The 21,899-nt window shown below is 41.8% G+C and overlaps 1 protein-coding gene and 1 pseudogene across 5 annotated transcripts in view; both read right to left on the bottom strand.

Moving 5' to 3' along the window:
* Positions 1-220: 220 nt before the first annotated feature.
* ASB9 (ankyrin repeat and SOCS box containing 9) overlaps positions 221-21,899 on the bottom strand; it is a 24,337-nt gene continuing 2,658 nt past the window's right edge. Inside the window, exons 1-8 of one of the 5 annotated variants that reach the window (XM_014544307.1) lie at positions 20,699-20,739; positions 20,329-20,568; positions 13,560-13,639; positions 11,353-11,460; positions 8,001-8,151; positions 6,983-7,117; positions 5,027-5,218; positions 221-734 (exon numbers count right to left, since the gene is read on the bottom strand). In XM_014544307.1, coding sequence (XP_014399793.1) covers positions 610-734; positions 5,027-5,218; positions 6,983-7,117; positions 8,001-8,151; positions 11,353-11,460; positions 13,560-13,639; positions 20,329-20,422 — 885 coding nt within the window. In that variant the 5' untranslated portion in view covers positions 20,423-20,568; positions 20,699-20,739 and the 3' untranslated portion in view covers positions 221-609. Of the gene's footprint in view, positions 735-1,746; positions 1,785-4,410; positions 4,503-5,026; positions 5,219-6,982; positions 7,118-8,000; positions 8,152-11,352; positions 11,461-13,559; positions 13,640-20,328; positions 20,740-21,899 lie in introns of those variants that run through there. The other 4 variants (XM_014544309.1, XM_014544310.1, XM_014544308.1 and 1 more) reach the window with 4 other exon arrangements.
* LOC102242170 overlaps positions 20,468-21,899 on the bottom strand; it is an 11,285-nt pseudogene continuing 9,853 nt past the window's right edge.

Genomic DNA, 21,899 nt, shown 5'->3' with positions numbered 1-21,899 from the left:
GCTAGCACCCACCTGACAGGGTCGCTGTGAGGGCTAAATTAGATAACGTACAATGTGTTCCGGGCTCACTGTTCAGCACATAGCAGATATTTAAAAAAAAAAACACAGTTGTTCTTTTAGCCACCCTCTTCCAGGCAAGAGGGGAAAAAAGTCTTTATTATCCATAAACGAGTGAGATCATTATAAACTGATGAACAAAAAATAGATACAGAGGCAGAGAAGCATTAAACAAACTGTCAAACTACAGCAGAAAGGCTGGGGAGGGTTGTGGGGGGAGGTAAGAGATTAACCGAGGGACTTGTATGCAATCATATAAGCATAACCAACACACTGGGAGGGGGGTGAGGGCATGTGCCGGGGGTTAGGGGAATCTGAGGGAAAGTCAACTGGGGAAAAAAGGAGACATATGTGCTACTATTTGTAATATTTTAAACAATAATAAAATAAAATGACAACAGCCAACATAAAAAAAAGAAAAAAGTCTTCATGTCTTTGAATCAACAATACAAAAGTACCCAGTGTGTTTCCATTGGAAAAAAAAAAAAAAACACAACTTTATTTAGGAATTCCTGTGGCTACAGCACAGTGATAACGCTTGCCTTGACACACTTAACCGTGCAGGAGAAAATTTTTCAGTTCATCTGGGAGGAGGAGTTCATTGATCTTATGATGCTGCTGGATCCCAAAACACTTCCGGATTCGAAGGCGGCATAACTGCCTCAAAGAAGGGGGCTCTGGAGAGAGATCATAAGACAAGCCAGCATTGCGTTCAGTGATCTAAGATGGCTTTTCCCTTCCTTCCTTGAAAGCATACAAAACACAGCGTGGAGCAAAAGTAGGTTTACAGTTGTGAGCATGCAAAACAGTTTATTCTTGTATTATTATTTATTTATTATTTTATTATTTTCCATATGAACAACTGTTAACCTACTTTTGCCCCACCCTGTATAACATTTTTTATAAGGAAATATGGTACTGTTTAAGACCATTTTCTGTTTCTTATAGGAGGCATTTTAGGCCATGTTCTCCTTTTTCTGATCTAACTGAAATTAGTTTGTTGGGTTTAAAAAAAATTCAAAGCTTAGTCTCACTAATGGAGGCTTAAGGAAGGTAATGTTGGAATTACAAAGCTACACAGAATTCCCAGTAATGAGAACAAAATTTGTGTTAATGGCTTTCTTGTCTTTAACCTTTACAAATAAGGTCATATTTCTAGATGCAAAAATTTTTGTAATTTGAGCAATTTTAAGATATTCTAATATAATGAATAAATCATAAGTGTGCTATCTTAAGTCATATTTGTTTGTATATTCTGCATTCAGAGCTAGCCCAGTGCTTGAATTCATAGGTGAAAAGTGAACTAGCACAAACTTTACATATGGAACCAGCCAAGAGTTGATATTTTATAGGACAGTGGTTCTCAACTAGGGGTTAGGGGAACGAAAAAGGACAAGCATTTTGCTCTCCAGGAACACTTGGCAATATCTGCAGACACTTTTGGTTGTCACCACTTGGGGGAAGGTGCTACTGGCATATAGTGGGCAGAGACCAGGAATGCTGCTCAACATCCCACACTGCACAGGACAGCCCCTAATGGCCCAAAATGTAAATAGCATTGAGGTTGAGAAACCCTGTTATAGGGTAAAAAGATGGGAAGTTACTTCCCACCCCCACCCCCTGTACTAAATTGTCATGGGGATTCTCTCTTGGTCATTAGAAACATTTTTAAAAAGCAAAGCTATGTACCCTCAAGAACTCCAATCCAGACTGCACTTGAGAATCACCTATTGGGGGAGAAGGGCTCTCAATTACATGTTTGGCCCCACCCCAAAGATGTTGCTTCAATTACTGTTGGGTAGGGATCATGCATGCATCTGAATTTATTAAAGGCAGGGCCCCCAGGTGATTTGATTGTGCTGCCAGTGTTGAGAATAGAACCAAAAGGATACAGTGGCTTCTGGTTTCCTGTAGTGTCACCACAAGCTGCAGGATAAAGTGGGCTGCATATTTCTCAGGTGATGAAGAACAAAGAAAGGTGGAAATGGACACATATACAATTAAAAAATAAGTGCAATATTTTCAATCAAGCCCCCGCAGAACATTCAGAAGCCCCTATTGGAATTTAGGGTACCTTCCAGATTATGTTCAGTGTACTCAAGGCATACATCAGTACACTGTAAAAAGCGCACCATGGGGAAACAACTTACCTCACTAAGGAACATTGAGGGATGTGACGAATCATCTGTGCTAGATACACTGTTAGGGACAACTGTAGGAAGTACTGATAAAGAATTATGAAGAGCAAGCCTGATGGAGACTTAGGAAAAGCAGGATGCCCAAGTAAGGTCAGTGTAACTACTGATGCAAACGGGTATCTGCTGTTTCCCACAAGTTGGATGATCAACAACAGCGGTAGCCTTCATTCCATTCTGGAGCCATTTACCATACTCAATAATAAAATCATCTAATTCTATGTTGATGAATTGGAATATTGCTTTGGGTCTCAATTTCTTTTTCTTCTCCAGCAACCCTCATGATTAATAAGACCAAAGCATATTCACAAGTGGCTCCTGTAATGCTGGGCTGAGAGAGTGATTTTAATTTTCATTGTCTGCCATGAGTAAACACTACTTAGATACTTTTATAGGTGGGTGGGATGGTAATATTCTTCAACTCCTTTCTGGCACCACCCAGAGACAGAAATCACTGTGTTAAATTCCCAGGTCTGGCCCTGGCCGGTTTTCTCAGTGGTTAGAGCATTGGCCCTCAGACCGAAGGGCTGCTGGTTTGATTCCCAGTCAAGGACACAAACTTTGGTTGCAGGCTCCAGCCAGGTCAGGGTGAGAACAGGAGGCAACCAATCGATGTGTCTCTTTCTCACAAAGATGTTTCTCTCTCACACATCGATGCTCCTCTTTCTCTCTCCCCCCTCCCTCCCTTCCACTCTCTCTAAAAAAAATCAATGGAAGAAATATCCTTGGGTGAGGACTAAAAAAAAAAAATTCACAAGTCTGGCTTTCTGCACTTGCATGTCCTCCTTTTTCATGGGCTTCCAGCTGCTGCTGAGAGCTGACTTCACCCCAAAGATAACTCATGGAGGCAAAAAAAGGGTGATTCTCTCTAATGGCAACTGACATTTTATGAACCACTGGGATCATTAGCCTCACACGCTCACCAAAATGTGAATTAACGAAATTAAAGGCAACATAGGTGTCTAGGAATGGTTTTGGGAAATAAAGTTGAAGGGAAAGTCCCACAGCCCCTAAAATTTAATGTCCACACTCTGGTAAAATAAAATAGGTCCTAAGCTAGCTGCCCTCCTCTTCTAGGGACAATCCTATATAATAAAAGGGTAATATGCAAATAGACTGAATGGCAGAACAACCAAATAACCAATCAAAGCATAATATGCTAATGCTATGCTAAGGTTGCTCAACTGCTTTCTATGACGTGCACTTACCACCAGGGGGCAGACAGTCAACTGGTGTACCAGTCGCTATGATGTGCACTGACAACCAGGGGGCAGATGCTGTGACCAGTAGGTAACCTTGCTGCTGGGGTCCGGCCGATCAGGACTGAGTTAAATGGTCTGGACATGCCCTGGATCCCTCCCGTGCCCCTCCCCGGCCTGATCATGCACCGATGGGGTCCCTCAACCTGGCCTGAGCCTTCTCGCAATCCGGGATCCCTCAGGGGATGTTGGAGAGCCAGTTTCAGCCTGATCCCACAGGCCACTCCCCTTGGGAGGGCGCCAGACACAGGGCTCATGGCTGGCGAGTGCTGCTGTGGCAGAGTGATGGGGACTGATTGGGTGCGAGTCCACAGCAGGCACAGTGGGGCCAGGATGAATGGGAGAGGCAGGTTGGAGCTGCAGGTGGCATTGGACTGTGGGTTGCGGCCCAATCCCTGCAGGCCACCCAAAGGGACCCCACCATGCATGAATTCATGCACTGGGCCTCTAGTTAAGAATAAAACTGGGTCTGACTGGTGTCGCTCAGTGGTTGAGCATTGACCTATGAACCAAAAGGTCACTGGTTTGATTCCCAGCCAGGGCACATGCCTGGGTTGTGGGCTCACTCCCCAGTAGGGGGTGTGTAGGAGGTAGCCAATTGATGATGTTTCTCTCTCATGGATGTTTCTATCTCTCTATCCCTCTCCCTTCCTCTCTAAAATCAATAAAAATGTATTTTAAAAATGAATGAAATCAGAGGAGTTTTTGGTCCCCACCCCAACCCACCCCTGACTTGCAGCCCAGGGAATTGCCCTTACCCCCTTGCATACTGCTCAACCACAGGTTTAGTTGTTAGGATTGGGTGTGTCAGTTCTTATTTATGGAGGAATGTGGACTTGGTGTTGATTAAGTTATACTAATAAATGTTTCTAGATTGCTGTGAATCATTAAAGTAATACCTTATAATGCTCAATTAGTTGCATTCTTACCCCCAGAAACCAAATAACCAGTAGTTTGGCCCATCTGTAGTGCAGTAAGACATCCTGGGGCACTGTAAAATACCAAAGAGGCTTCTGCTCATTCTAAAACATGTTTTAGATAAAGTTAATATTAAAATTTTAGTCCTGGCGGGGTAGTTCAGTTGGTTAAGAGCGGCATCCCCAATATGCCAAGGTTGTGGGTTCAATTCTCGGTCAGGGCACACACAAGAATCAACCAATGCATGCATAAATAAGTGGGACAACAAATATATGTTTCTCTCTCATCAATAAATGAATAAAACATTAAAAACTTTAAAATATTATCTTCATTCTTTGAAAACTGGGCTAACCCACAAATGAATATTAGATCATCCAAACAAGCCTATCTCCCACATGTCAAACAACAGATGGTTATTTACTACATCACTAGTGTTGTATGTACCTTGTGGAGTACTAAATTATCTCAGTTCCCACGTTTGGTAATGGCTAGGAATTATCTTTTCTGTAGGGTCACAAGTCAGAACTCAGTAAGTACCTGCCTCCTGCCCATAGGACTCTACAGATTAGTGCTTAGATTCAGGCAAAGGAGAAGCACCTTCTCTCTGCATGAAGAGCTGAAACAGAGGGTCATCTGGAGACACCAACTCGAAGGGACGTTTGCCTTCAGCATTCTTGGCCTGCATGTCTGCTCCGAAGTCCAAGAGCAGGGTGGCCATCTCCTCACTGGACGCCCTAGCCACTGCATGAAGAGGGGACTCCAGGTCTCGGCCTCGGTTCACATTTACTCCTAAAGAGTCACAACAAGAGAGTGTCAGCCAAGGAGCAGAGTCTAAGCATCCCCCTTCTCAAAGTACTATGCCTCAAAATTCCCTAACAAAAGGGCATCCATACTGGGCACAGTAATTCTGAGAAAGTGAAAGATGACTTGATTCCATTTAATAACATGGGGACATGCTATTTGACCACGTCACTGAATGTACAACATGAGTTACCTACAATAAAAGAGAAACATGCAAATGGTGTCACTCTGCTACACCCACCAGCCAATCAGAGCGACTATGCAAAATAACCCAACAAAGATGGCTGTTAATTTGCATACGCAGGCGCTGAGCGAAGACTGAAGACTGAAGACTGGAGACTGGAGACTGAAGAGGCTTGGCTTCTCCGCTGCCGCCAGACCAAAGGCCTGGGTCCGGGGGGCCGGCAGCCAGGGGAAGGAAGGCCTATTGCATGAATCTCTTCGTGCAACGGGCTTCTAATATAGTATATGAGGTTTAAAATCTCACCTGTGAGCACTTTCCATAGGCGTGGATACATACAAGAAAAATTCTGGTGGTCTAAAAGCTGCACATTATTAATGCAGCCCTAATATTAACCAGTACAGACCAGAAGTGAGGCTACATGCTGAAATCCCATCTATATCAAGAAGTTATATTCACATACTGAGCAACTGCCATGGGGTTAAAAACTGGGACTTGGAATACTGTGATTGGGTCTGTGAAGAGCAACCACCTTTTGAGGATATCTCTTAGATTAGGGTGGCCAATCCCACGATCACAGGGAAGGTGGCAAAGTCTTCCTCTTCAAGAGTCAGGTGGGTTTCTAGGATCATCCCACTTAATTATATCCCTACACTCTCAATAAATCTCTACCCCAGCCTAGAAACTGGCTCACACTGTAAAACGTGGGGACATGTGGCTTTGCTTAAGCTGCGGTCCCTCTATTAAAATGGGAATCTATGTCCACTCAACAAATGTTAACTGCGTTGTTCTCAGCTTTGTGAGGGATGCCAAACTTGGCCCTGTCCTTATCAGGAGCTTAAAATCTACCAAGGGCAAAAGGAGAGAGAAAGAGAAGAGGTGGAGGGGGGAGGAGATAGTGATGGAGAGCAGGATTGAGGGAGAGAGAGAATAAATATGAATGAATAAACATGACTCTCCTAATCCATGGACATGGCTATCAGCTGAGTAGAAGGCAATAAGAACTATAAAAACTTTAAGGGGAGGAAAAATTACTGGAGTTTTAAAGGACTCAAATAATTAAAGAGGGGAGGGAATGGTGTTCCAAGTGTTGAAGAACAGACTGAACAATAGCAGGAGGTGAAAAAGAATGATGCTACATAGGCCTTTTCTAAGATAATATAATATTTATAGTGAACTAAAATGGAGAAAGTTAAATTTCCAAATTGAAGAGAAGTAGTGAAGAATGCCCCAAATAAGAAGACTTAGCCCTAATCTAGCAGCTTTGGGAGTTGTGCAGGGCCTAATAATATGATTGGCCAGAGGAGGAAGGCAGAGGAAAGGAAGGAGGAAGTATTCATTACCAAGGACCACCTTGGGAATCCACCACCACCACCACCATCATCATCATCATCACAACAGAGAGCTAAATTTCTAACAAGTTCAAATAATTCCTATGGGAACACAGTCAATATAAATCCCAACCCAGTCTAACTCCACTGCCCACACTCTTTCCTCTGCTACAATAGAAAAAACTTTAAAATGCATTTAATTTACTTTTCATCAGCCCTCCTCATTTCATTTTTTTTTACCTGATTCCAGAAGCTTCTTGACACAGGCTATCTGCTTGTTTTCACAAGCCAAATAGAGTGGAGTGCCCAGGTGGCTGATATGATAGTCAATGTTACCCCCATGAGCTGCAATGGACTCGATGCACCCCATGTGGCCTACAGCCCAAAATAGGAGAAAACAGTTACACAATGAATTCTCTTAGCTAGGGAAACACATTCCTCATTCTTTGTGTTTTTTAACATTTTAATTAAATTTATTGGGGTGACACTAATAAGTAAGATTATATAGGTTTCAAGTGTACATTTCTATAATACATCATCTTTATATTGCATTATGGACCCACCACCCAAAGTCTAGTCTCCTTCTATCACCACATATTTGGCCTCCTTTATTACCACCCCTTACCTCTAGTAAACATATTTTTAAATCTGCCAGCAACTTATCCAGGGGGCCTAAGTTATTTCCTTTGCTTAGAATACTGCCATCAGTTCATAAGTTGACCACAGATGTAACATAGGCTCTGGGTGGAACTGCACTTGAGTTTACTAGCCATGTTAAGCAACTAGCAACCATCCACCTTTTTTAATTGTTTGAGCTTTGCAATCAGTCCAAGTACAGAAATGGAAGTTTGAGTTGGGTAGAGGTATGGAGGAACAGAGATTGAATATGGACTTGAAGAAGAAAGGGCACAGTGCGGGCTATGGGACAGGGAATCTCACATACAACCTCACCAAAGACAGGCCCTGGGAACAACATTTTTAATGCTCTGGAAAGGTAGTTCTCAGGTTTCCTGTTCATCAGAATCACCAGAGAGGGCTTTTTAAATGAAACAAAGATGGCTGAACCAGAGTCACTGGTTTACTGGGTCCGGAGTGAGGCCCAAGAATCTACATTTGTATGCTAGGTCACACTGATGCTTCCGACCTGGGACCCGACCTTGAGAACTACTGCTCTAAAACTGACTTCTTCTTCCTTCTTTCTTTCAACAGGGAGGTCCCTTGAAGGGTTGGTGGGAAAACAAATGCTCAACAACTTTACCTCTCTTAGCAGCTTCATGGATGGGAGATGCCAGATCACATGCAGGGTGGGGGCTGGCTCCATACTGCAGAAGCAAATTCACACATTCCTGGCTGCCACTGACACAAGCATTAAACAAGGGAGTGTGCCAGTCTGTGGTAACGCCATCCACCTGTAATGAAAAGCTCCACAATGCATACAAAGCAATGGGGTGTCCTGCATTCAAATCTACACTCCACCACTTCCAAGCTGGTATTTTAACTTCTCTGAGCCTTAAATTCCACAGCCACAAAATGGAGGCAAAAATATGAAATTCCACAAGGTTGTTGTGAAAAACTGAATGAGGCATGGAATGTAAGGCACCCAGAATGTTACTGAGTGCTCTGTCTCCTTCATGCCCTCCCCAGGAACGCAAACTTGGAAACCAGTTAGGATAATTTCAATACCTTACAAAGTAACCTCTTTATTTTAAACATTCCATCCTAGACCCATGCCACATCAATCCAGTGTCTTCACAGCAGCCAGAGTAACCTTCCAAAATTGTTAAAAAAAATTTAAAACACGACCTTCATACAAATAGAGAGTGAACACAGGCCAAATATTTTTTCTCAATTCATTCATTAATGAGGGAACCAGTAAGATGGTAAGGCTGGCTGAAAGGAGAATTTATGTAAGTCATTCAATGTAATGCTGAAATCAATGTGCTAGACACAAAACTAATTAATGCCCTATTGGGGTATAAAAGTATAATCTTTGGGGATATTTTTTCTAATGTTGGAAATCAGACCGAAACCTATAAATTAGCATCTCTCTTCACAGGGTTTGGGCTATCATTGAATAGGAAAGAGCAAAGCCAAATGCAGATGCATTTTTCTATATTGTTAAGAAATTCTTTGGTGAACTGTTAAACAATAATATTGTGAGACAAGGCCAGGACCAGTGACAAAAGACACTCAGGGGTATAAAATTTAAAGAGACAGCCACTCCCAGGGTCACAAAAGAGCTGCATACCTCTAAAAGTGGGCAGCTCTTTAAAGTTTGCACCGTAGGCACCTCTCTTGCCTGTCCTTAGTCATGGCCCTGTTTACAAGTTTTGGGTGCTCTTCCTTAACCAAAATATAAATCTGATGATGCACTCTCCTATAGCTCTCTATTGCTGTCAGGACAAAGCTCATTTTCTTGGCATGGACAACAAGGGTGTTTGTATTCTGACCCATCACACCCACTTTATTCTCCTGCTATAAGGAATGATTTGGAATCACAAAAATGTGCTTTTCATTTGCAGGCCTTTGCATTTGGTATTCCCAGTGGAAAGGAAGCCCACCATTTTCCCCAACCCACCATTTAGCTGAGTAACTCCAATAGGTCCTTGGGGTTTCAGCTTAGACATCATTCATTTCCTACAGGAAGCCTGTTTTGACTCTCTCCCCGTCAGAAATAATTAACACTTAGTACATTGTAGTTTGCAAAAAGGCCACAGATTCTCTGCATGGTATACAGTGTGGCTTTGCAAGTCTTCATAAGATGGAGACTATTTTTTCCAGTCCTTGAATCTGGGCTTGCCCATGTGACTTGCTTTGGCTGATGGGACAGTAACAAATGTGTTACAAGCAGAGACCTTGCCCTCTTTTGCTTCCCTTGGAATCCCTGCTACCATGTAAACAAGTCCAGGCAGCCTGCTAAAAGATGAGAGACCACATAGAGATGTTTCTGGCTCCTCAGACATCTCAGCTAACCCAGTCAAGGTTACCATGAACTAGCCTGCTCCAGCCAATCTATCAGCTAATCTCAAATGCATATGTAAGCCCAGCTGAGGTCAGCTGAACCATCCCAGACCAAAAGAGCTGTCCAGCCAACACAAGGAATTGTGAGATAAACAATGGCTGTTGTCTTAAGCCATTAAGTTGGGGTGGTTCGCTACACAGCAAAAACTAATGGATAAAAATAGTGTATTGTAAATGCTTTCTGTGGCTGAGATGCTATTTCCTCTATCTTGAGCATACAACCATACTATATTTCCCAGCCTCCCTGGCAGTTAGATTGGCCTGAATTCTGCCAATGGATGTGGGCAAAAGTGATCTATGTTACTACCTAGACTTGTTTTAAAAGTTTCTATGAACAAATCTCCACATCTTTTCAACCACCTGGAATGGAGATTACCCCAAGAGCACACACGGAAGCCACTTGTTGAAAATAGTGGAGCAGGATGGAAGAAGCCTGTATTCCTGAATAACCCTGGGGAAAGAGCCACCCACCTGGCAACACCCACACTGGAATTTCAGTTGAGCAAAAAACAAACTTTCATTGTGTTAGGCTACTGTTCATCTATTGAAGCAGCTAGTGTTACAGCCGTTTAAAACACCTGTTTATTGGGTTGTCTCCTCATTTAGTTTAAGAGTTCCTAAAAGTCTTATCCACAGTTAGGTATATAATAAATGCTCAATACATGCTCAATAAATATAATAAATGCTGGTTAAGAGAATATGAGAAAGTCACATACAATTTTCAGATCAGATTTTCCTATCATTTTTGAGCATGAGAAGACTTAGTTAATGGAAGACTTACTCAAATTAAATGGCTTTGCCTCCTTCTTCCTCTAGGATCTCTCATTATGCTATCCTGATTCTTATTCTCCAAATAATAATCATATACTGTATGTATTTCAATCCTTGAAATAGCACAATAAGTTACACAACTCTTTGTTATTTCTTCCATTTTTAAGATGTAGACTCTAAAGTTCAAACAATAAGTAACTCGTTCAAGTTTTCAATGTTAGTAAATGGTAGAGATGGCCTAGGACAGTGATGGCAAACCTTTGACACACATGTCAGAGGTGACACGCAAACTCATTTTTTTGGTTGATTTTTCTTTGTTAAATGGCATTTAAACATATAAAATAAATATCAAAAATATAAGTCTTTGTTTTACTATGGTTGCAAATATCAAAAAATTTCTATTATGTGACACGGCACCAGAGTTAAGTTAGGGTTTTTCAAAATGCTGACACACCGAGCTCAAAAGGTTTGCCATCACTGGCCTAGGACCACTACTCGGATCAGAAGCCAAATGTTGTGTGTTTTCTACAAATATTTCACTACCTTCAAGCCATTGGAATGAAGACAGAAATCTAACAGCTATTTAATAGTACTGAGTATCAAAGAGAATGAGATAGACAGGAACTATTACTTTCTAGCTGAAAATTCGGTACATCTATTGCTAATGCAGACAAGCTAGATGGACATAATACTTTTGAAAAACATCCCTCTTCACATTTCAAATCAGGCTAATCAAAAATGCTGGGAATTATTCTGAAGGGATAGAAATAGTAATTTTTCATTCATGGTTTCTAAGATGTTATTTGAGCAGCACTTACCTGAGCTCCATGCTTCAATAAAATGGATGCACAAGCGGGATGACCTCCAAGACAGGCCTCATGGAGTGGGGACACACAATCTGCTGTGATGATGTTCACACCCCACCCCTGGAGGAAGGAACGTGAGCAGAATAAGGGGATTTATTCATGTTCATTACATATGCAAAGCATCAGTTCTGTTAAGGTTGGTTTTCAGCCAGGAATCCAGTACTATGACAATTCTTTTAAAAGTTCACCTGACTCAAAATCTGACAGTATACAATGATGCAGAAAAACAAAAACAAAAAAGGATCTTTCATACTGTTGATGGGAATGTAATATGATACAACCATTCAGGAAGTTTGAGGGTATCTATTAGAGTTGATGATATAATACTTATGACCCAACAATTTGACTCTTAGGTACCTATACTCAAGACTGACTTTCATTTTGCTCTCTCTCTCTCTTGTCCTCTCACTTGTTGGCTTATTGTTTTGATGAGCTCCATGGCAAGAATTATTCCTGCAAGTACTCTTGCATTGTTGGGCTCGCCCTGCTATGTTCCAGTCTTTTGCCATGAGAAGAAAATGTCTCGTGTAGCCAGTGGTCAAAGAAGGATGGGAGACGTATGCAGCAGAGCTGCACCCAACCCACAGCTTGAAATCAAACCCAGATTAGATCAGCTGATGTAAAGACTTGTTAGCAAGAAATGTTTATTGCATATGCCACTGAGTTTGAGGTGGCTTGTTACACAGGAAGATCTGACTAATGCAGATAGGTATTGGAATGCTCATTTTATAAAGGTAGAAATTCAGGTTCCACAAAGATAACTTGCCCAAATAATGAGATAGAGCTTAGATAAAGGCATAGTTCTGGCTGATGTTCAGTAAACGTATAAATTCTGAATATAAATGAGTATGAGTCCAATTTAATAAGTGACATATAAAAGCTGCAATGATCATTTTTCGTCCTATTAAAATAAGGTAAATGTCACATTTTATCTGAGAAGAAGCTTAACTTCTTTTAGCTAGAGTTACTATCTATATTTCTACTTATAGTAAGCTGTTGCTATCAAAAACAGCTTAAGATAGGGGCTTAGGGTAGTCTGAAATTTTTCTTTAGAAATTGCTTTCTACCAGGAGAGTTATTTATTCTAGAAAAATCCGTGAAATTGGAATTTGTTTTGAAAGCACATTTATTTTCACTAACCACTATCTGAAATGTATCATGTCCTTCAATTATTTATTCAATTATTGATGTAGACAACAAACCTCAGTAGTAATAACAGTTTATAGGACTATCATGGAGAGGAATCACAGATAATTTTATTACATACCAATTCTTACAAATATTTAAAATAGCCAAAATATATGTTCATCCTACTTAGAAATTATGGTAGTCATTAGAATCACCACTAAATCTTCTTTGATGCATTAATGAAGAAGTGTCACACATTTGTCATGTAATATCTTGATAGCTTTTCTCTGTATTATGTCTTATGTATTTAAAACATTAATCTGAGAAGGGGTCTATAGACTTTGCCAGACTGTCAAAGGGGATTACAGTCAGAAAAGGTCAAGAGCTCCTAATTTAAAAGATCTATTGTCTTTTCAGAAAACAGAACATACTGAACAAAACTTTAGAATTTTGAATGGTGACTTAAAATTAATATCAAACTGGGCAGAGCTACGATCAACTGAAGATTCAATAGAACTACTAACATTTTAGGCTAGATAATTTTTTGATGTGCAGAACTGCTCTGTGCAATGTAGGATGTTTAGTGACATCCCTGGTCTCTATCTGCTATATGCCAGTATCACGCTACCATACCCACTCCCAGTAGTGAGCACCAAAAATGCCTCCAGACATTGTCAAATGTCCCTTATGGGGCAAAATCACTCCAGTGAAGAACCAAAATTACATGATAATTTTAAAGAACATAGCCTATATTGAATAAAGTAAAGGCAACTTAAATGTACTAATTTCCCCTTTATTCATTTAATAGATACTTATTATAGTACCTATTAAGTGCATAGAATTGTGCTAAATTCTAGTATTATGCCAGCCTCCAAATTTTAAAAATGGTTGAATAGGATCAGATTCGCCTCACTTTGCTGAAGAGGAATTTATATCTTAATATCAGACTATGATTTTTTTTCTCAGTGTGGTGAGCAATAGGATGTGCTTAATGTTTATCTTTTTTTTTTTTTTCTCAAAAAGCTACCTACCTGGCTGATGAGACTCCTCAAAGAGAGCAGACGCCCATTGATTGCAGCTTCATGCATTGGAGACCAATCAGACTCAACACCTGTATGGAAAGGGAGAAACAGGTTACGTCCAGCTTATGTACTTTAGACCGGAGGCTCATCCTTGTCCATCAAATAAGAGCCTAATGGGCATTATTGGTTGGAGTCAATCAACCAAAAGCCCTATCAGGACTTCAGCATTTCTCCCCTTTATTGATGTTTTTTGTACACAGTTTATTAGAAATGTCTAGGTGGCTAAAGAACTACATCCAGTATCCAAACTAAGGACAAAAGAGGTAGAGTGGGATGACAGATGGATTACTGTACTTCCATTTACACACTGATTTCAAATGGTCCATTTAGTTAAGTTAGAGCTTCACTAATTACCAGCATTAATGTGTTAAGCTGCGGTTGCCAGTCTAGTTTCCTACATGAAATACAAACTTTGGCATCTCAGCAAACAGTGCCATATACTAATAGTAGTAATCAGGTAATTACATACACCATTAGGTATGGAATCAAATCTAAATCTACATCTATACCTCCTGTCCCAGTATCAAGTGCAAATCAGAGCTCAGTCTGACTTGTAACAGGGACATTATTTACTCCCAAAGGCAGTGTGCTAATGTGGTTAAGAGAAAGATCTGAATTCAGATCCACTTGGTTTCTTCTGAGCTGTGGGTCCCTGGACAGGCCCTAAGCTTCAGTTTCCTTCTCTGTAAAGTGAGAACAGCAATATACTTAACCAAGGCTCAATACCTATTAGATACTATTATTAACATGCCCTAACACTAAACAGAGAGTCTTGATTACACCCCATAATCACTGCTATTTAAAATAGCATATTTGTTCCACAACCATTTGGAAGGAACACACATTCTTAGGAAGGAAGCCTGTAAACCCTATCCCCACACATTAAATGCTTTCCTCTTTCTAATTGAGTGTGGATCTAATCTGAATGAGGCACAGACATGAATTTTTCTTGTCTTAAACTGCGACTGATTTCCAGAACAAATGCAGGAAGTCAGAATGTGAAAAAGCTCTTCTGAGCTTGCTTTAGCTCCAGCTCTGCCCGCTTCAGTTCCAGCTCTGCCCACCACTGCACACAGACAAGGCAGAGTGGTCTAATGCCAGTGACATCTTGTAAAGGAACTGCTGTTTCCTAAAAGCTGAGAAGACCTGGAGAACCTGGGTAGTTACTGATGCTTTGCAAGTTGAAAGGCCATAAAGAAGGAGGCAAGAATGCTTTGTACTTGACACGTGTTGGCTGAGGTCTGCCTGCTCCATAGAGCTAGCAATGTCCCGGAAAATCTGTCCCAGTGAGCAAATTACCATCTTCCCAGATGGATTCATGGAGCATGTAATAGGTAAGGGGAAGCTGAATGAGTCTACCTACACACTGTCCATCCAATGCTTTCCTTCTGAGCTCACTGATGTGCATGAGGCACCTTAAGAGAAGTGGTTTTTTCTACCTCAAAAACCTTAGGCTCAGTAGAAACCCAGTCTCCTCAAAACCTTCTCTGAGTTTCTTACTTCTCTCAGAAAAAAAAAATATTGCTGCTTCTAGCACTTAGAGCAGAGGTCCTCAAACTTTTTAAACAGGGGGCCAGTTCACTGTCCCTCAGACATTCCACACATGCGCACTGCGGGCTTGGGACGAGTCAGCTGCTAAGCAGGACAGGCAGCGGCAGCAAAAACACCCGGCGGGCCGGATAAATGTTTTCGGCAGGCCGCATGTGGCCCGCGGGCCGTAGTTTGAGGACCCCTGATTTAGAGCCTACAATCTACACTGTAGAAACAGAAATATTTCTTTCTCAATTAGAATTAAAGGACAACTAATTCTGCCCTATTGGTGCTAATGCAAAATACCATCCACACCAAATCTTGTGAAAAGAGCCAAAAATGTAAAAAGGTTTTGAAAATCAGTTGTAAATAGATTTGCAAATGGACCCTAATAGATCACCGTGTGTGATGAGTAATCTGTTTCTCCTTCCAAGTGCTCAGCTGCCACACTTCTCAACCTTTCTTAAGGCAACCTCAGGTAATTAGAGGTGTCAGACTAAACAGTCCAGACAGGTAATTTGGGTCCTAAATGGCAAATCTGTTTAGATTTCATTAAAATTATGCCATTACATTATCAAGTGTAGACAAAAATGGGCTTTACTTTCTATTCATTCATCATGGAATCATTACTCCTTCTATTTAGTGTAAATTAAGAATTATGTACTTCTTGAAGAGAAAAAAAGCTACCTGAGGTCTTGTACCCCTGCTTTAGAATGTAGCATTTACAGAGCATAGACATATGTGTCTTTGAGAGGCACTGGGTATTGTCCTGATACATGTGGTAGAGGTTGACAATATCTATCTAACAGCTTTATTGAGTTCTAATTCACATACTGTACAATTCACTCATTTAAATCTACAATTCAATGGTTTCTAGTACATTCAGAGTAGTGCAACCATCACCACAGTCAATTTCAGGACAACTTTATCTTCCCCAAAAGAAACCCTTGCCCATTAGCAGTCACTCCCCATTTCTAACTCACCAACCCCTGGAAAACATTGGTCTCTTTTCTGTCTCTATGGATTTACCTATTCTGGACATTACATATAAACATAATCATACTAGAGGCCCGGTGCATGAAATTTATGCACAGGGGGGTGCATCCCTCAGCCCGGCCTGCACCCTCTCCAATCTGGGACCCCCTCGGGGGTTGTCTGACTGCCAGTTTAAACTGGCAGTCGGACATCCCTCTTGCAATCCGGTACCGCTGGTTCCTAACCGCTTGCCTACCTGCCTGCTTGATCGCCCCTAACCGCCTCTGTCTGCTGGCCTGATTTCCCCCTAACTGCTCTCCCCTGCTGGCCTCATCGCCCCTAACTGCTCTCCCCTGCTGGCCTCATCGCCTCCTAACTGCTCTCCCCTGCCAGCCTGATTGCCCCTAACTGCCTCTGCTTTGGCCCCCACCATTGTGGCTTTATCCAGAAGGACATCTGGAAGAGGCTAAAGTCCTTGTATACATTTGAGATGAATTTTGCCTTTACAAGGACCAAAGGCAAAATTCATCTCAAATGTATACAAGGACTTTAGCCTCATGGGTCACTGAACAATTGAATGATTACATAAAAATTTAAAATTGTGACAATGAAAGGTTGATATTTTTCTAGCATTGAGAGCATGAATTATGTATGTATATATGCATATACATATATGTGTGTGTGTTTGTATCTATATATGTACATTTATATGTATATATACACATACCAGTATATGTATATGTATACAGTTTAGCAAATGGTATAATTTGCAACATGGGTTAGTACACACACTTTAGCTCTTGAAAAACACTGAAGAGATATCTGAGCGATTTTTCTCCAGGGTTTTCTAGAGCCCATACCCCAACCAGGCAACTCATGTAAATTAAACCCAGAAGCTGCCTTGCCTGCCTTCCTGCTGATAACTGGAAAGAGGAAAATCAATGGGAAAGGGGACATTTTCCTACCAGAACATGGGCGATGCTCACAGTAGGAGACTATGGAAGAAAGGGAGATTCAAGGTCACAATCCCCTTTCCACTGACCCAAAACTCTTTGAAACTCAAGAGCCATTATCAGTATAGAACACATTATCCAAGCCCTTGATGTACCAGTATGTTAAAGATTCTTCCCCAGCGTTTGTTCAGCCAGGGTCTATTGGTTTTACCACCAAAACATAGATACTAAATGAGGTCAGTGGCAATACCATAGATCCAAAATGGGGCAGGAAGCTGTCCTAACAAAAACACTGCATAAGTCCTCCAATTAGTGCCATTAAACTTACCTTTCTTTCAAATTGAGTCTCCATCAAACCCTGCAGCACATTAGAAAGGCTGCCACTTCATTTTTGTTGTAATTTCTGTAATCATTTTTTAAATTTCCATTATTTCAGAAGAGATTTAAAATGCACTAATTGGTACATTCTAAAAAGAGCTATTAAAGAAGCTCCGAGAGCCCCCAGTGATGCCAGCAGAAGCATAAATGTTTCCATCCTAAGAAACCTTTTGCAAGGTCAAGGGGGAAAAAAGAGATGCTCCAAGAGAGTGGAAACATTTGCCTTCAGTCTTTGAAACGTGAAAGGGTAGACCAGTGGTCGGCAAACTGAGGCTCACGAGCCACATGCAGCTCTTTGGCCCCTTGAGTGTGGCTCTTTCACAAAATACCGACTTCTGCGCATGGGCCATGAAGTTTCAATCGCACTGTATGAGCGCGCCCACACATGGTATTTTGTGGAAGAGCCACACTCAAGGGGCCAAAGAGCCGCATGTGGCTCGCAAGCCGCAGTTTGCTGACCACTGGGTTAGGGTCATTCCTACCCTATGCGATTCAGAGCCTGCCCTGTAATTGTTCCCCAGCCTCAGTCCCACATCATCAGGCTGTGCATTGGCCATTGGAACTTTTATGGTCAAAACAGATCTCCCTTCCTCATTCTGCTACCAAGCAGCTCCCCCTCCCAACTTCTCTTTTGTCTAGCCCTCTTATCTGACATTAATTTAGGCTTGAAAACTTTACAATTTGGGCTGCTTTCTCTCCTTTAGCCCTAATATTTAATAAAGCAACATAGTCTGATTTATCTTTCTTTTGAAATGATCACTCATATTTTCCCTTTCTCTGTCATTTCTAAGTTTGATCCAAATGTGAGGTTCATGCTTGGATTAGTGCAATGGTTCTCAAGGTGTAGTCCCCAAATAGCACGATCAGCATCACCTTTTACAAATGCAGATTCTCAGCCTTATCCCAGACCTACCACTGCATCAGAAGCCCTGGGGGTGGGGCCCAGCCTCTGCATCTTATCACACCCTCCAGGGGATGCTGGTGCACATGAGAGTTTGAGAACCTGTGGGTTAGCGCAAGAGTTTCCCGTGATCCCACCATAATCCATCCTGATTATGGCTACCAGTTTCTTTTACTACAGTCTTAATTATTGCCGGATCCCTGTTCCAGAATCACTGATGGCTCCCAATTCTCTGCCTCATAAGCTAACTCTGCCACCTACCTTTTGAAGTTTCATTATTGGGCTTCATCTCTCCAAACTTGTTCTCACTAAACTTTCTAAGAAACTCTGCATTCTAGTTGTGACAGTGTGGTTACTTTAAGTATTTTTATTGATTTTTACAGAGAGGTGGGAGAGAAAGAGAGAAACATTAATGATGAGGGAGAATCATGGATCGGCTGCCTCCTGCACGCCCCCTACTGGGGATCGAGTCCGCAACATGGTACATGCCCTTGCCGGAATCGAACCCGGGACACTTAAGTCCACGGGCTGACTATCCACTGAGACAAACTAGTTAGGGCTGTGTTCACTTTTTAAGTATTGTATTTTGAAGTATATTTACACCTGTCCACCCCCACCCCACTCATCCAGCCCCAACCAGGGTTTGGATTGGGACCTTTAGAAACCTTCAAAAGTGAAAAGTGTTTGTCACCTCTCTCTCATATGAAAATAAACATAATACTTAGCTGTAAAATAATCCTGTGGAAGTCAACCACTAAATTACTGATTCTTTCCCATATTGATTGGTTTACTGTTTCGCAAATATATCTATCAAATTCATTTTAAAAAGTGATTTTCAGTGCCACTCTGCTTTCTACTGCTCCAAGTCTATGCTCAACCCATCTGATTAATCCAGTTCTGCCTTTGCGGATCCAAATCCCACTCACTGTTAAGTGTTCTGCTCACTTTACAAGCAAAATGGGAAAAATGAATGAATGAATGAGCAGTCTTATCTGTTCAATTAATTCAGAGGAAAAGCATTTTGTGTCTTATTCGGGTTTTCCCCCCTTTCAGCACTTATATAGTAGGAAATTAATAAGTTCTAGTTGACTGCAGGGTCCCTGCTTACTGATTGCAAGTGTTATGAGCAGTCTACCAGGGTGCTGGATATAATAATCTTTTCTCAAATGCCTCCACCATTTTTCAGAATACTTTCAGTTAGCAGGAACCTGATGAATTCTCACAGGAAATGACTGTTTCCTGGAGGTGTAGACTCTATACATTAGCAAAGACACCACCTGACAGGTGATAATCATTCCTGTAAGATTTGTCTCCAAAGTTTTTTAAAAATAAGGTTCCTTGTATGTTTTAAATATATTTTTATTGATTTCAGCCAGGAAGGGAGAGGGAGAGACAGAAACATCAATGATGAGAATCATTGATTGGCTGCCTCCTGCACACCCCCCACTAGGGATAGAGCCCACAACCTGGAAATGTGCCCTGACCAGAGAATTGAACCGTGACCTCCTGGTTCATAAGTCGACACTCAACCACTGAGCAACACCATCCGGGCAAGGTTCCTTTTAAAGTGAATCAATCACTTCAGTGCTCAATGTTTGAACATGCTTTATTAACCCAGCCCCACGTCAATTCCAAATACCAAAAACTTCTTAATAAATGTTTTGGCAATAAAAATGTTTCTATTTATAAGTAACTTTTAAACCTCCAATGTAATGTGATATATTTGACCTTTGGAGTTAAAGTTTTTACCAGAAAATAAACACTGACAGCTCTCTATGGTCTATAGGACTCTGTAGATATTGCTGGACACATTTTTGAACAATTGTGTAAAGAATATATACTAGCAAGCCGTGTGCATCTGCCTAGCAAACTGCCCCATGGACATATCTCCTAATGAGCCACTAAAATTGCCCAGCCCTCTTCTCTCCCTCTCCATTAACCAACCTCCCCAGCACTCTGATTCCACAACCCCTAGACTCACCTCCCATCAGTGGATTTGAGAGAAACCTGGTGGCAGAAAAGTCTCCTAGATCTGAGGGCTTGCTGCCAATCCTGCTTGGTGGTTCGCGATCCATTGTGCTCTCCTGGGTCAGTGAAGCTCCCTGTTCCACTTCAGTTGGTCAGGAAAAGTCCAAATTCCAGGCTCCCCCGGCTCCTGGGAAATTCCAGTGCAGTGGCTGGCTGAGCTGCACCGTCCTGGTCAGATGGTAGGAATAGCCGTCTGCAACAGAGAAAAGAACAGGCACAGTAATCTGAGTACTACCTGTGGTTGTTCTCTCTCTCTCTCTCTCTCTCTCTCTCTCTCTCTCTCACACACACACACACACACACACACACTCAGATACACGCACCACCTAGCTCTCTGGAGGCTGGCTAAAGCCCACAACAGCCCCCTAGTCCCAAGTCTATAAAGCTGCTGATGTCACGTCCTTTCTAAAACTGAGACCAATCAGTGAGGAAGGCTTGGGGTTATCAGGAAGGAAACTCACACTTTGTAACTTTTGGAGAGCGAAGGAACAGGGTGGGGGTGAAGGAAACCTTGTTCCTGGCTGCAGCCTCATTCCCCTGCTGGGATCCTTTCGTTATTTGGGGGCTTCCTGTTGAGACAAGTCCCAGAACCCAAGAGCAGACAAAGCTGGTGTTGCTGCAGCCCTGCTGAACTGCTTGCACAGCAACATGCCCAGTACGGCCTGGCCATCTGCACATGTGGTTTCAATTTTTCTGGGAGTTTCTTATGGGAAAATGTGTCTATATGTTACAAACATGCAAACTTAGAAAGAACTTTTATTTTCTTCCTTCCAACTGCAAGGATTTCATTAAATGCCCTATATCACCCTTCCTCCACACATTATACATTAACTTCTAAGTAAATAATTAATGGTTACTATTGAAAAATGGATTGCTGGCTGGCATGGGGGCATGAAAGAAGCCTGCTATGTTATTGTTAATTATAAAGTTTTAGTTTGTGAAAGTCTTGCCTTTACAAAATATTTGCTTTTTGTACATGTGTCTTTGCAGATATGCCCTGCTTCGCCGCACCTCTGGGTGCTGGTTCTAGCTGACGGGCATCCCTAGACTCCAGCTACTCCTCTTCCAGAAGGGAGTTTTGCTTCCCCATCAGGGAAGACTGAGTGAATATCAAGCAGAGTCTGGCTGTGAAATGACTGCAGAGTAGCCTCACTGTTTCAGACTTATGGATCCTCAGTTGAAAAACATGGTGGCCACTGTTAGCAGTTTGAGGAGAGTCATTTATATTTTGTAATTCATTTCCATGTGTACATATGTATACATATACATTTATCCCCTTATAATTTTCACATAATTGTAATTATCTAACCTAATAGACAAACATGGTAATTGACTGTACCTTTGCTAGACCTCCCATTGGCTAATCAGTGTGATATGCAAATTAACTGCCAACAAAGGTGGCAGCTAATTTGCATACTGCAGACAGGGCGGGTCAGCGCAAGCTGCCATCCAGCCCCCGTGTGCCGCCTAAGCCCCGCCCCCAGCCGGGACCCCCATGTGTGGCCCTGGGCAGGCGGGACCCCC

The sequence above is a fragment of the Myotis brandtii genome, unplaced genomic scaffold, assembly GCF_000412655.1.
Source record: "Myotis brandtii unplaced genomic scaffold, ASM41265v1 scaffold359, whole genome shotgun sequence".
NCBI classification, from domain to species: Eukaryota; Metazoa; Chordata; class Mammalia; order Chiroptera; family Vespertilionidae; genus Myotis; species Myotis brandtii.
This window is presented reverse-complemented; position numbering and strand designations above follow the sequence as displayed.